The following is a 13137-nucleotide window of genomic DNA, read 5'->3' as shown; positions in this document are numbered from 1 at the left end:
CTGCCTCAAAAAAAAAAAAAAAAAAAAAAAAATTAACCTAACCTAGGTCTTTGAGTGATTGATGCCTTGATCTTTAGTAGTTTTGTTTTGGCAAAACTGCTACAATTAACATCTACATGTAATCATGTTGGGTTAGGGCATTTGCACACAAATATGAAAGCAGCCAAGGAAGACACAAGGTGACATCTAGTCACTCCAAAGAGTACAAGCGGGAGGATCACTTGAGGCCAGGAGTTCCAGACTAGCCTGGGCAACATAGTGAAATCCCAACTCTATGAAAAATTCAAAAATTAGCCGGGTGTGGTGGCACTGCTGGGATTATGGGTGTGAGCCACTGTGCCCAGCCTCAGTTAGCTTTAAGATGCCCATCCTTACCTATGGGTGCTTACTCAGGGGCACCTCTTTCCTAGATGGGAACTTCCATGATCATTTACTCAACTTCTAGCCAGACCTCTAGCACCCTAAAAATCTTATCTCCACTGAGTGAATGAACAGAGTTTAGGGCACCATAGGTTTGGAGAATGAGTATGGCCTGGGGTTGGAGGAAAAAACTGTGGGTGGGAAGCCCTGGGCAGTGGGCCAAGGATGCAAAGCAGCAGGGTAGGGTAGGGCCAGATGTGTCTGTCTCCTCTGTCCTCTGTCTTTGGCCTAATTTCCTCCTTTGGTTCAGACTTCTGCTAATGATCAGTCAGGGACCTTATGAACACCAGACTGCTTCAAGGCAAAGATTCCACAATTCCCTTGGAGGGATCCCCACTGCCTGTGACCCATCACATCTACCGCTCCCTCCTCTGTCTCTGAGAAGTGTTTCCAAGAATACAGAGCCCTCTTTCTTCTACACCCCAATCTATATGAAACCCTCAGGGGTCAGAGGTGGTTTCTGCTGGATCAGAGATGGGACTGTTGGGTTAGGGCATTTGTGCGCAATGAAAACAGCCAAAAGAAGAAAAAGTGACATCCAATGAACTCTGAACTTTTTATTGGCCTCCTGCTCCCCAAAGGGTACCCTGCTTCTGCTGGCTTAATGCCTCAGAACTTTGGTGTCGTTGGTCTCAGACACCACTTTGCCATCCACTATCCGGCGGGTGGTGGTCTTTTGGATGGTTTGCATGGAGTTGCTGCTGTCCAAGGCATCACCAAGACTGTAACAGAACACCAAGCCCAAGTTATAAACAGTCCCGTGGAGAAGGGAGACAAGAAAGGTAGAGGGAAAAAGCCTCCTGACCTCTACCTTTATCTCCAAATCCCCCTCAGCCTCTTCCTCCAGAAAAGGGAAACCCAAGGCCAAACTTCATTTGCTCTGAGAGAAGTGATCTCTTGATCCCAGCATGTGTGTGTAGGAGAGCCCCACTCACTTGAATTCCTCGCCATCTTCCAGCAGGCGGCGGTAGGTGGCGATCTCAGCTTCCAGCTTGACCTTGATGTTCAACAGGGCCTCATACTCCTGGGCCTGTCGCTGTCCCTCTGCCCGGGTCTGTGCCAGCTCTGACTCCAGGTGCAGCAGGATCCCATTGAGCTGCTCCATCTGTAGGGCGTAGCGGGCCTCCACCTCCCTCAGGCTGTTCTCCAAGCTGGCCTTCTGCAGGGGCACAAGGAGGAGGGGCAGGGTGCACTCAGAGTCCCAGGACTGCTCATCCCTTCACTTTTGGAAACTTTTTTGGGCATGTGCTGTGTGCCAAGTACTGGCGTAAGGGGTAGAAGTGGTGGGAAATGCAAAGAGGAAACTGACTCTGAACTAAAGGAACTCATGATAGGAGGGATAGGATTTGGGTTGAGACAGGGTTGAGCCTGAGGCCAAGTGAAGGAGGAGCTGAGCGGGTGATGTGAAGGCACTCACCAGATTTCTCATGGAGTCCAGGTCGATCTCCAAGGACTGAACTGTACGTCTCAGCTCTGTGAGCGTCGTCTCAGCAGCTCCAACCTCGGCGGATTGTGTGGTGACCACTGTGGTGCTCTCCTCAATCTGCAGGGTGGGGACAGTCCATCAGGCCCCTCATTCCCTGTCTGCCTCCCTCCCACACCTTGGCAGCCATCCTTTCCCCTCACGCACCTGCTGAGACCAGTACTTGTCTAGCTCCTCTCGGTTCTTCCGAGCCAGCTCGTCATATTGGGCCCGGATGTCTGCCATGATCTTAGCGAGGTCCTGAGATTTGGGGGCATCTACCTCCACGGTCAACCCAGAGCTGGCAATCTGGGCTTGTAGGCCTTTTATTTCCTAAAGGTGACAGGGGCAAAAGTGAGGAGGGTTCAGGGTCAGAGCTCCAACAAGGTCCTTCGTCTGTGATTGCCTCTCCTAGGAGGCCTACAGTTGGAGAAAAGACAGGAGGAACCCCTTGGCTTGCACTCAGGGCAATGCCAGTTCTGGCCTTTCTACTCCAGTGGGTAGAAATGCCATCTACTCACTGACGGTTTCTCTCTCCTAACTTCACCCTGTCCCTTCATCCACCCTTCCCTTCACAAACCTGCTCCTTCTACCATCTTTTAGGAAGCACTGCCAACTCCACCTGCTCTCATTCCTCTATCACCCCCAGCTCCTAGTGTTAGCTGCTTCTACTTCCGTTCTCATTTCATTCTCTAACCCACATCATTTTGACCTGTAATTGAGGTGAGCCAGGGTGTACTTGACCCCCTGAGAATGCTCTTCATCAGAATGGTCTCATTAAGAAGAGCCCAGGCTGCTATTTCTAAACTTCTTAGCAAGGCTACTTGCAGGTGGCTTGTCCTGTCTATTCTCCCACCCAGACTTGTCATGGCCCCTCAATCCCTGGCCTGGCCACTGGCCCCTGCTTGCCTCTTCGTGGTTCTTCTTCATGAAGAGCAGCTCCTCCTTGAGAGCCTCGATCTCCGTCTCCAGCTGCAGTCGAGTGACATTGGTGTCATCAATGACCTTGCGGAGCCCATGGATGTCATTCTCCACAGACTGGCGCATGGCCAGCTCTGTCTCATACCTGTAGGAGTGGAGGTGATCAGAGGGGCCACTATCTCTGATCCAGAACCTTCTCAACTCGTGCCACCTACTAAGAGCAGTTCTATGCCCATTGCAAACCAGCAACTTGAGTCAGCAATTAGGTGGTAATCCCCTGAGCACCATTCTTGGCACTTGGAGGACAGTATTCTTTTTTTTTGAGATGGAGTTTTGCTCTTGTCGCCCAGGCTCGAGTGCAACGGTGCAATCTTGGTTCACTGCAACCTCTGCCTCCCGGGTCCAAGCGATTCTCCTGCCTCAGCCTCCCAAGTAGCTGCGATTACAGGCATGCACTACCATGCCCGGCTAATTTTGTATTTTTAGTAGAGACGGGGTTTCTCCATGTTGGTCAGGCTGGTCTCAAACTCCCGACCTCAGGTGATCTGCCTACCTCAGCCTCTCAAAGTGCTGGGATTACAGACGTGAGCCACTGTGCCCGGCCATGAGGACAGTATTCTTAAACGAGGTTATACAAATGAATAAATGAATACACTGATGGATGCCGATTCTCATCCACCCACACCTAAACAGGATCCCACTGTGAGCCCCTACCTGACCCAGCCTGGGGAGCAGACCCTTCTTAGCTCCACCCCTGGACCCCCAGCTCCCTAGCCCCCTCAACTTACTTGACTCTAAAGTCATCAGCAGCAAGACGGGCATTGTCAATCTGCAGAACGATGCGGGCATTGTCTACAGTATTTGCGAAGATCTAGGGGGATTGTCGAGAGAGGTTGCTCCATGAATAGAAAGTCAGGGATGGGTGGGCTGAGTGTGTAGAAAGTGTTATGTATCCTAGTGAAAACTTCCTGGTCCCAGGAATAGCCAGAGACTCTCCCTGGACACCTATCCCTTTTCATCTAGCCCCACCCATTCCCTCCTTTTCTGGATTCCCAGATCCCAGCACTCTGCCCTTCTTGGGAAGCCTCAGCAGGCTGGCTAGCTGGCTGGCCTGCCTGCCCAGAAGTGAGCCGCTACTCACAAGTCTTCTTTCTGGCCCTCTCCTGGCAATTTTTCCCTAGTGCACCTGGTCACTCTGGGCCCCCTACACCCTGGATTGGCTCCTCCCAAAGGAAGGCCTTCTGTTTACTCCGAGATGACTCAGCTTTAGCCACATCCGCTTAACCCTCCAATAGTCCCCACTCCGCCAGAGCCAGTGTCTCCTCTTTACAGGACTTTCCTCACCTCCCTCCATGCTGTCCACTTCTTCTGTAAAGCTCTCAACCCTGTCCCCTTCCCCCTCTCTCCTGGGAAAGAGCCCTCCCATGCCTAGCTGCTGCTCTAGGGCACACTGTGGCTAGGAGAGTGGATGGAAATCCACGTATGCCCAACCCCCTCCCGGTGGAGTAGGGGTTGGGGTGGATACGGAATGAGGGAAAGAGGCAAAGGAGTGTGTAATTTGAGGATCAGACAAGACTGGGAATTGAGGTCCCTCCCACCCCTTACCTGAGCCCTCAGGTCCTCGATGATCTTGAAGTAATGGCTCCAGTCTCTGACCTGGGGTCCCTTCTTCTCCAAGTGCTCCCGGATTTTGCCCTCCAGCCTCCGGTTCTCGGTCTCCAGGCTCCTCACTCTGTCCAGGTAAGAGGCCAGGCGGTCGTTCAGGCTTTGCATGGTCTCCTTCTCGTTCTGGATGCCTCCCATTCCTGCCAGACCCCCGGCCATCCCTGAGGCCAGGCCCCCGGACCCCATGCCGCCCCGGAAGCTGGTGGAGCGGGACACGGAGATCCGGGAACCAGAACCCCCGGCGCCTGCATAGACACTGGCCGCGCTGCTGACCGGCCGGGCGCTGTAGCTGGGCGCCTGGACAGAGCCCAGGGACCGGTAGTTGGTAGAGAAGGTGGAGCGAGTGGTGAAGCTCATGCTGTATGAGAGGAAGGCGAGACGACAAGACTCAGGCTTTGCCGACGAAGGTGGCGGCCCGCGCGACCCGAGTTATATCGCAGAGAGAGGCCCCGCCCCCGCCCTGGAGCAGCTTCGGAAGCCGGAGCCACAGGTGGACCGCGCCGAGCCCGCGCCCTCTGCCCCGGGCCGCCCCGCCCCAGGCCCCACCCCTGCGCCCTCCGCGCAGCCCTGCCAAGCCCCGCTCATCCCCCAGAAACGGGGTGGCCAACAGGGCACGGACACGGGCAGCAGGTGTTGCTGGACCTCGAGGCTGCTTTCAGGGCAGGAAATGACGTTATTATGCCCTTCTCCCCCAGGTGGAGGAGGTGCTGGCGAGTTTGAAATTTGGGAGTCTTGGCCGGGCGCAGTGGCTCATGCCTGTAATCCTCGCACTTTGGGAGGCCGAGGCGGGCCGATCACGAGGTCAGGAGATCGAGACCATCCTGGCCAACATGGTGAAACCCGCTCTCTACTAAAATACAAAAAATTAGCCGGACGTGATGGTGCACGCCTGTAGTTCCAGCTACTTGAGAGGCTGAGGAAGGGGAATCGCTTGAACCCGGGAGACGGAGGTTGCAGTCAGCCGAGATCGCGCCACTGCACTCCAGCCTGGCGACAGAGTGAGACTCCGTCTCAAAAAAAATAAATAAATAAATAAAAATAAATAAAAAAGAAAAGAAAAAAAAAAGAAAAAGAAATTTGGGGATCTGGTGATATGCGGATGGAATGACCTGTGAGTCCCTCTAGCTGTCCTCAACCTGCAGCCCAAATTATCCACCTGCGGAGGGGATCTTGGGGGCATCCTGGAACTCCAGGAGTCCGGGGCAAGAAAGGCTGGGAGCTGGAGAAGAGGAGGAGAAGCAATGCCGAGCCTCACAGCTGCTGGTTTACACACTCACACCCCAGCTGCACCTGGCTCCCAAACACTCCCCCGCCTGCCCACGTTTCCTCACACACACTCACACCCGAATCACACAGAGGTGTGCTCTCAAATGCACACACACATACATTCACTCAGCAAATAGGTGCAGACTCCCCAAAACAAACCCAGTCTCTGAGCCCCCTCCATCTCCCTCCCCTCTCCCGACCTTACTCCCAGGGGCATTGCCTCAGTGGAACACTGTGATTTGGACAGGGAATGCGTCCTGACTTCTGCACACCCGTATATCACCTTTCCTGCATCCTTAGTTAAAAAAATCCTGAGCATTTACAATTCAACCAGTATGCATTTAGCACCTACTGTGAGCCAGGCCCAGTTCTAGGAGCTGGGAGAGAAGGGCGGTGACAAAAGAGACCAAAAATCTCTCACGGAGATGTTAATGTGTTCCACATCGCCGGGCATGGTGGCTCATGACTGTAATCCTAGCACTTTGGGAGGCCGGGGCGGGTGGATCACCTGAGGTCAAGAGTTCGATGCCACTGCACTCCAGCGTAGACAACAGAGCGAGACTCTGTCTCAAAAAAGAGAAAAAAAAAAAATTTGAGACCAGCCTGGCTAACATGGTGAAATCCTGTCTCTACCAAAAATACAAAAATTAGCCAGGCACAGTGGCGCGTGCCAGTAATCCCAGCTACTCAGGAGGCTGAGGCAGGAGAATCGCTTGAACCCAGGAGGCAGAGGTTGCAGTGAGCCAAGATCGTGCCATTGTACCTCAGCCTGGGCAACCAGGAGTGAAACTGTGACTCAAAATGAATAAATAAATAAATAATAAAATAAAAGTAATGTGTTCCACATCGCACGGAGCCTGAGAGGACAGGCAGGCACTCCTAGGACCACCATAGCAGCGACCCAGCCCTGGTGGCCAGTGCCCCTTCCCTCTTTACTAGGACTTTTATCCTGGCCATTCCTTTCCCTGTCCACTCTTGTAAGGCTGTCTGGATTTGAAGCCTGGCCCCAGGGGACTGCATCCTCCAGGACGCTCTCCCAAGCCTCTGTGTGAGAAGGATGGAGGTAGGGAGGCTTTCATGCTGCCTGCCCCCTGAAGCTGAATGACCATCTCTACTGAATGAAGTGTTGGGGTGAACCCCCTAGGTGTTGGGCCTTCAAGATCGTCAGCTCCAGCAGCTCGTTTTTCTGGCAGCTCCTGGTATGACACGTTTGGCTCTGTTCTTTGCTCTGGAGTGGACCTGTTGATTCTTATCTGGCTGTCAGCTGAGGGGGAAGGGGAGGACAAACAGTAGGGTAGGCCTGGGAGAGAAGGGACTCTGGCAGAGCCTGGCCAGTGGACCTGCCAGGTGGGAGGCACAGCACAGATAAAGAGCCTGACCCTGGATTGTTCCTGATCTGTCACCTAATGGTGGGGAGAGCCCCACAGTGCTCAATGGGAGCCAGCCAGGGGATGGGTCAGGGTGGAAGCTGGCCAGGGAAGGCCAGGGCCTACTGATGGCTGGGAGGCAAACAGGATGCAAAATAACGTACAAATGAATACCCACTGGTTTTGCATACAAGGCTTCTGGGAGGTAAGAGGTTCCAGTCAGAGGGGTCTCTCTTGCTTTCACCTTTACATTCCCCCACTGAATTCCAGAATTGTCAAGTTGTGCAGAATTTTATAATAAAGTATGTGGATTCAACAAGCAACCTACTACCTTTTACTGTTATTGCTAAGATTTAAGTCAGACAGCCCGGGTACTTTGCTAGCTGTGTAACCTTGGGGAAATCACCTAACTCTGAACTTCAGTTTCTTCACTTGTACAAGGAAAACAGTAAGACCTGTCCAGTCTATTTCCTTGGGTGGCAGTGGATGTAAATGTAAATTATCACTCACTCATTCATCAAACAAATACTAATTATTTGTATTGGAGCCTTCCTTCAACGTAAGGAAGGCTTCAGTACATCCAGGAGGGCAGATAGAGGGGTCAATTTAATTAGAAAGACAGGCTCAAGGGGTTTGAAGTCTGTCTCTCTGAGTCACTTAAAAACCCTGGGGCACTTTGAGTTCTACCAGCAATCAAACCAGATTCTAGAATTTTTTTCCAAGCTCATTCCCAGGTCCTTGTCTGATCCCTGCCCCACCCCAACTGCTAGGAAGCTTCTGGGACCTGTGGAGGTGCAGCGTGGGGGCTGGAGAGGGAGAGCTGCCAGCTAGACCTTATCTCTCCTACTGATGTCGATGGCCGCATTCCTGACTTCTTGCAGCATGGGGCAAATACCGACCTCGGGCTTCCAGCACCAGCCTGCCCCTTCCCATCACTTCCAGATTCCTCTGTGGCTCAGGGCTTTTTCACTTTGTCACAGAGTCTCTCAGAGACCTGGGGTGAAAGTCTCGGCCCCCAGATTCCCAGCACTACTAGGGTTCTGGGGTGGGGATGGGAAGCAAGGTGGAAAGGGGGATGGTGTGATTGTGAGGACAGTCCCAGGAGAGGGTGAGAAGCTCCCAGCACAGACACGAAGAGTAATGAGCCCCGACAGGGGGGAATCCGGAAGGAGGGGAAATGGTTCTCCACCCACCATCAGTCCTGCATTCCTTCGTCGAGCAGAAGGGGAGTGGGAACCTGCGAGGCAGGTTTAATTTCAGACTAGACTCAGAGATGACCTGATAGGGGTGGGTCAGCTCTTTCCGCCCCCTCCACATTCTCCCACAAAGGGCTAGAGCTGATGGCTCTGGGGAAACTAGGTGGTGGGGAGATGAGAGGATCAGGGAGGATTGGAGGGCCTGCAGTCCTTCCGCCTTTGCTTTAACGTTTAAGCTGGAAATGCCTTGCTCAGCCTGGAGGAGGGAGGTGTTTGGAACAGCAACTGAGGTGTAAGGATGGGGTCTATACACAAAACAGGGAGAGACCGATTCCCATCCTCTTCTTCAAAGACTGAGGGTGACTCCACTGTGTTGGAGACAGTGAGAAGGCCCTGTGGTGGGGTGGGCTGGAGGGAGGAGGGGATCGCCTCGGAGGCTCCCCTGGGCTCCCTTCAGCTACTGTCAGTGGAGGGTGCACCCATGCAGGGGGGCCTCCCACAGGAGAAATCCCAGGGCTGCTGAGTTAGGGGCAGAGCTGTTGAGACAGGGAGATCTGGGGTGGAAGTCAAAGGAAAAGGAATCTGGGGCAGAATGGGAATCCTTGTGCCCAGCCCTACATCCGGCACATAGGTGGAGCTCTGTAAATACTTTAGGTTTAAGTAATTAATAAACACGGGGTGCTAGGAGAGGTCAGTGGGGGTCATCAGAATGTGCAGTCAGGTAACCTGCAGAGAGACAGGAGGTGGGGGCAAGGGTACAGGCTTCAGAGGCAGCTGTGGGGCAGGCGGAAGATGCGGGTGGCAGCTGGGTGCAGGACCCAGTCTGATATCAAGACTTCTGGAATTTCAGCACCCTATTTGGAGTCCCTGGCACTGCCTGTGGAGGTGGGGAGAGATTCTCAGGGCTTGGGCCAGGCCCTCTCCCCCAGGGGTGGGACAGTCGAGGAATGCTCTGACACTTAGTGTCATTGCTTCGAACCCAACCGATTATTCTCCAACGATAAAGGAAGAGGAACGGTCAGCTCTGAGAAGCATGTGGCTGCCCAGGAACCTCCAGGCACTGAAGCTCAGAGAAGTCGGGGAACCTGGCCCTTCTAGGAGCCCCTCAGCTCCCTGGCCCAGCTCCCACCAGGAATGGCGTTGCCTGTGCTTATGTCCTTTGCCCCTTCTGACCCTGGTGCTGTTGGCTCCTCCCCAGGTGCAACCCCAGTATCCCAATGCCATACCCCCCAGCCTATCACTTCACTCAAATCCACCCAGAGATTAGGGGAGGGCAAAGGGATGAACAGGGCATTTGGTGTCAAAAGACCCAGATTCGGCCAGGTGGCTCATGCCTGTAATCCCAGCACTTTGGGAGGTTGAGGTGGGAGAATCGCTTAAGCCAGGAATTTGAGACCAGCCTGGGCAGTATAACGAGACCCTGTCTCTATGAAATAATGAAATATTTCAATATTTCATAAGATTCCCCCCTTCTGGCTTAGTGATCTTCAGCAGCCTTTACTAGCCTGGTCTCTCCTCAGATGTAGAATGAGAATAAGAGTAACATCCACTTCGAGAGTTTTCATGAGAACCAAATGAGATCACATGCCTGGAAGAGCTTTGGCAGCTGAGAAGCCAACTGACCTCCCCTCCTTCTGCTATGCCCCATTTGTTCCTTTTCTTCCCAGCCCCCTTGTTCTTTTGCCCTCACTACTTTCCATCCTTCTGCTCCCTGCTCACCACTATTTTTTTCCATCTAACCTGTGCTCAAGGCAGGGTGGCTAAGACTGAGTCTTTGAAAAGGGAGCTGAAATGGAAGAGCAGAGTGGCCAAGAACCTATCTCCAGATCATCCAGTCAACCGGCCCTGTTTCGGTCAGCCTCTTTCCTGGCCTAGGCTGGGCAGGTTCGCCAGCAGTGTTTAGGGAACTATCCTGCGAGCAGCTAGGAGAGCAGGGCTGGAGCTTGGGAGAGGCATGGGGCAGGAGGTATGGATGCCAGGGTCACAGCTAACCTGTGGGGCCTTTAAACAAATTGCAGAGAGGCAGCCTCCTCCTTGTCTCCTGGCAGGGTGTACCTGTGCACTGAACACTCTGCACGGCCACATGCAGCGGGCTCACCTGGAGCATCCCCCTCAAGGATTTGGGTGGAACCCAGTTGCGGGTGAGGTGGCCTAAGGAAAAGGATCAGGGAAAAGAAGGAGCAGAGTCAGCACAGAGGGACTTGAGGCAAGAAGAAGAGGAAGAGACAGAGGGAGAAGAGGAGAAAGAGGAGAAGGCCTAGATCTCTAAGCTTCTAGGAAGATACCAGGAGAGAGGGTGTTATGAAAGCCAAGAAGAATGAGGTTCAAGGAAGGGCAGTCCACAGGCCAGGTGCACAAAGGGATCAAGGAGGCTGAGGACAAAAAGAGCACTTTGTCAGTACAGCGATGGAGCCGGGGGTGTGGACCAAGAGGGAGGAGTGAGAGGACCAAGTGGAGGCAAAATACAGACTTTTCTTTCAAGCAGTCTATCAGCAAAGGACAGGAGAAATCAGGAGGCCATGCTGTTGTTAGGTCGCAGAGTTGATGGAAGGTTGCCTTAGGATGAGACAGTTTAGTAAGGCTGATCAACAATTAAACAAGCAATAGCACTAAAGTGTGGTTGGTGCTATGCCTGGGTGAGTCCGGCGAACAATGGAAGCCCAAAGCAGTGAACACTAATCTTGCTTGAGATTCTGAGGGAGTGGAGTGACATTTAAGCTGCAACCTGAAAAGTGATATCCTAGTAGGTGGCAGAACTGGGATGTATTGTGTGCAACCTCTGTAGGCTCCTGCCTCTCCAATCAGAAGCGTGGGGCAGAGGCAGGAGGACACCGTGGCACATGAGGTGAACTCTGTGGTCTAACCATGAGGCATAAGAGGGTGAATCAGTGGTCTTGAGATCCCAACAGTAGTTACACAACATGGCTTCATGATGAGATCAGCCATACAAGAAACACTGTGTATCCTGGGGGTGGGAGAGAAAAAATGGTGGGCTTCACTGAGGGATGAGAAGGCAGGAGTGGTAGAAGCTCAGGGACAAAGAAGTCTAGCCTTAAAACATGGCTGAAAGGGCTGGGCCTTGGGTGGGGAAGCAAAGGAAAACAGAAGAGTTTAGTGGAAAAGGAAGAAGCCCAGAACTGATGTGGCACGGCAGTTGGAAGCTGCAGAGAAAACACAGGATCGTGAGATGGGGAAGGTGAGAGGGGGTATCAGAATCTGGGGTCAGGGCAGCTGGTGATGTCATTTCAGGGTGCTGAAGGCACTGAAAATCATGGGGTTAAGAATATTGGGGTAAAGAGAGGATGGAGAAACAAAATTTTGGAGTTGGACAGATCTCAGTTTGAATCCCAGCTTTGCTTGTTTCCTTGCTAGGTGACCTTGGTCAAGTTGGGTGCCCAAGTCAGCGGGCTTCTCTGATCTCCAGCTTCCTTATCGGTTTGTTGCAGAGATTAAGAGTGTATGATAGGGCCTGGGGCGGAGCAGGTGCTTGTTAAGTGTGCTCCCTGCCTCCTCCTCCTGGAAGAATCATAAACATGGAGGTTTAAGGCTGTCGGTTTAGTTAATTTCCACCAACAGTGACCTGGGAATACAAAGGTAAATAAAACTAGACAATAATAATCAAGGAGATTATTATTAGAGGGAACAGATCATTGGGCAAACAAAATACAGTGTGAGGCTGGGCACGGTGGCTCAAGCCTGTAATCCCAGCACTTTGGGAGGCCGAGACGGGTGGATCACGAGGTCAGGAGATGGAGACCATCCTGGCTAACAGGGTGAAACCCCGTCTCTACTAAAAAAAATACAAAAAACTAGCCGGGCGTGGTGGCGGGTGCCTGTAGTCCCAGCTACTTGGGAGGCTGAGGCAGGAGAATGGCATAAACCCGGGAGGCGGAGCTTGCAGTGAGCTGAGATCCGGCCACTGCACTCCAGCCTGGGCGACAGAGCGAGACTCCGTCTCAAAAAACAAAACAAAACAAAACAAAACCAAAATACAGTGTGATTGATGCTATGAAAACTCCAGAGGACTGTCAGAGAAAGGAAGAATTCATTAATTCATTAATGCTTTGTAAGGTACCTAATGCCAGCATGGTCTAGGATCTGAGAATACAGCACAGAAAAGCCACAAGGTTGCTGCTTTCCTGGAGCTTGCGTTCTACTGGGGACTGGGGTCATGGAGGGACTGGGGTCATGGAGAACCTCATGGAGGTCAAATGAATGCTCAGACAGGGCGTCAAAAAATGAGTAAAAGCCCGGGCGCGGTGACTCACACCTGTAATCCCAGCATTTTGGGAAGCTGAGGCAGGCGGATCACCTGAGGTTGGGAGTTTGAGACCAGCCTGACCAACATGGAGAAACCCTGTCTCCACTAAAAATACAAAATTAGCCGGGCGTGGTGGCGCATGCCTGTAATTCCAGCTACTCGAGAGGCTGAGGAAGGAGAATCACTTGAATCCGGGAGGTGGAGGTTGCGGTAGGCTGAGATCACGCCATTGCACTCCAGCCTGGGCAACAAGAGCAAAACACTGTCTCAAAAAAAAAGCAAAAACTTGCTAGGTAAGGTTTTCCAAATAGAACACTTGGCACCGTGGCTTTTCATAGCATCCACCAGAATTCTCTCCTCTGAGATTCAGAACCATATCTCCTGCTGGTCAATATGCTGGATATTATCCCTAATTGGAGGTTTCAAGGAAACCTTACGCTTTTCACATATAAGGCTGAGCCTATGATTTTCCCGCATCTGTGGGTTTTCTTGTTTTAAAATATTTAGATTTATAGATGGGCGTGGTGGCACATGCCTGTAATACCAACTACTCAGTAGGCTGAGGCAGGAGAATCGCTT

General features: G+C 52.5%; 2 protein-coding genes across 2 annotated transcripts in view; one reads left to right on the top strand and one right to left on the bottom strand.

The window, feature by feature from the left end:
- Positions 1-957: 957 nt before the first annotated feature.
- Positions 958-4933, bottom strand: KRT18 (keratin 18). Its single transcript, XM_025401270.1, has 7 exons — positions 4409-4933; positions 3592-3674; positions 2792-2948; positions 2051-2215; positions 1838-1963; positions 1356-1579; positions 958-1142 (listed from the first exon to the last, which is right to left on the bottom strand). Exons 1-7 carry the CDS (start codon positions 4823-4825, stop codon positions 1022-1024), a joined length of 1293 nt encoding a protein of 430 aa, XP_025257055.1. The 5' UTR covers positions 4826-4933; the 3' UTR covers positions 958-1021.
- Positions 4132-13137, top strand: part of KRT8 (keratin 8) — a 50004-nt gene continuing 40998 nt past the window's right edge. The window contains exon 1 of the mRNA XM_025401269.1: positions 4132-4543. The gene's annotated coding sequence lies outside the window, so the exon portion shown is untranslated. The remainder of the gene's footprint in view (positions 4544-13137) is intronic.

Source organism: Theropithecus gelada, chromosome 11 (genome assembly GCF_003255815.1).
Source record: "Theropithecus gelada isolate Dixy chromosome 11, Tgel_1.0, whole genome shotgun sequence".
NCBI lineage: Eukaryota > Metazoa > Chordata > Mammalia > Primates > Cercopithecidae > Theropithecus > Theropithecus gelada.
This window is presented reverse-complemented; position numbering and strand designations above follow the sequence as displayed.

Excerpts from the sequence above, each read along its gene's own strand:
- KRT18 (XM_025401270.1), bottom strand. The coding sequence starts at position 4,825 with ATGAGCTTCACCACTCGCTCCACCTTCTCTACCAACTACCGGTCCCTG. Across the intron at positions 2,949-3,591 it reads GCTGATGACTTTAGAGTCAA|GTATGAGACAGAGCTGGCCA; the intron begins GTAAGTTGAGGG and ends CCACTCCTACAG. Across the intron at positions 1,964-2,050 it reads ACAAGTACTGGTCTCAGCAG|ATTGAGGAGAGCACCACAGT; the intron begins GTGCGTGAGGGG and ends CCCACCCTGCAG.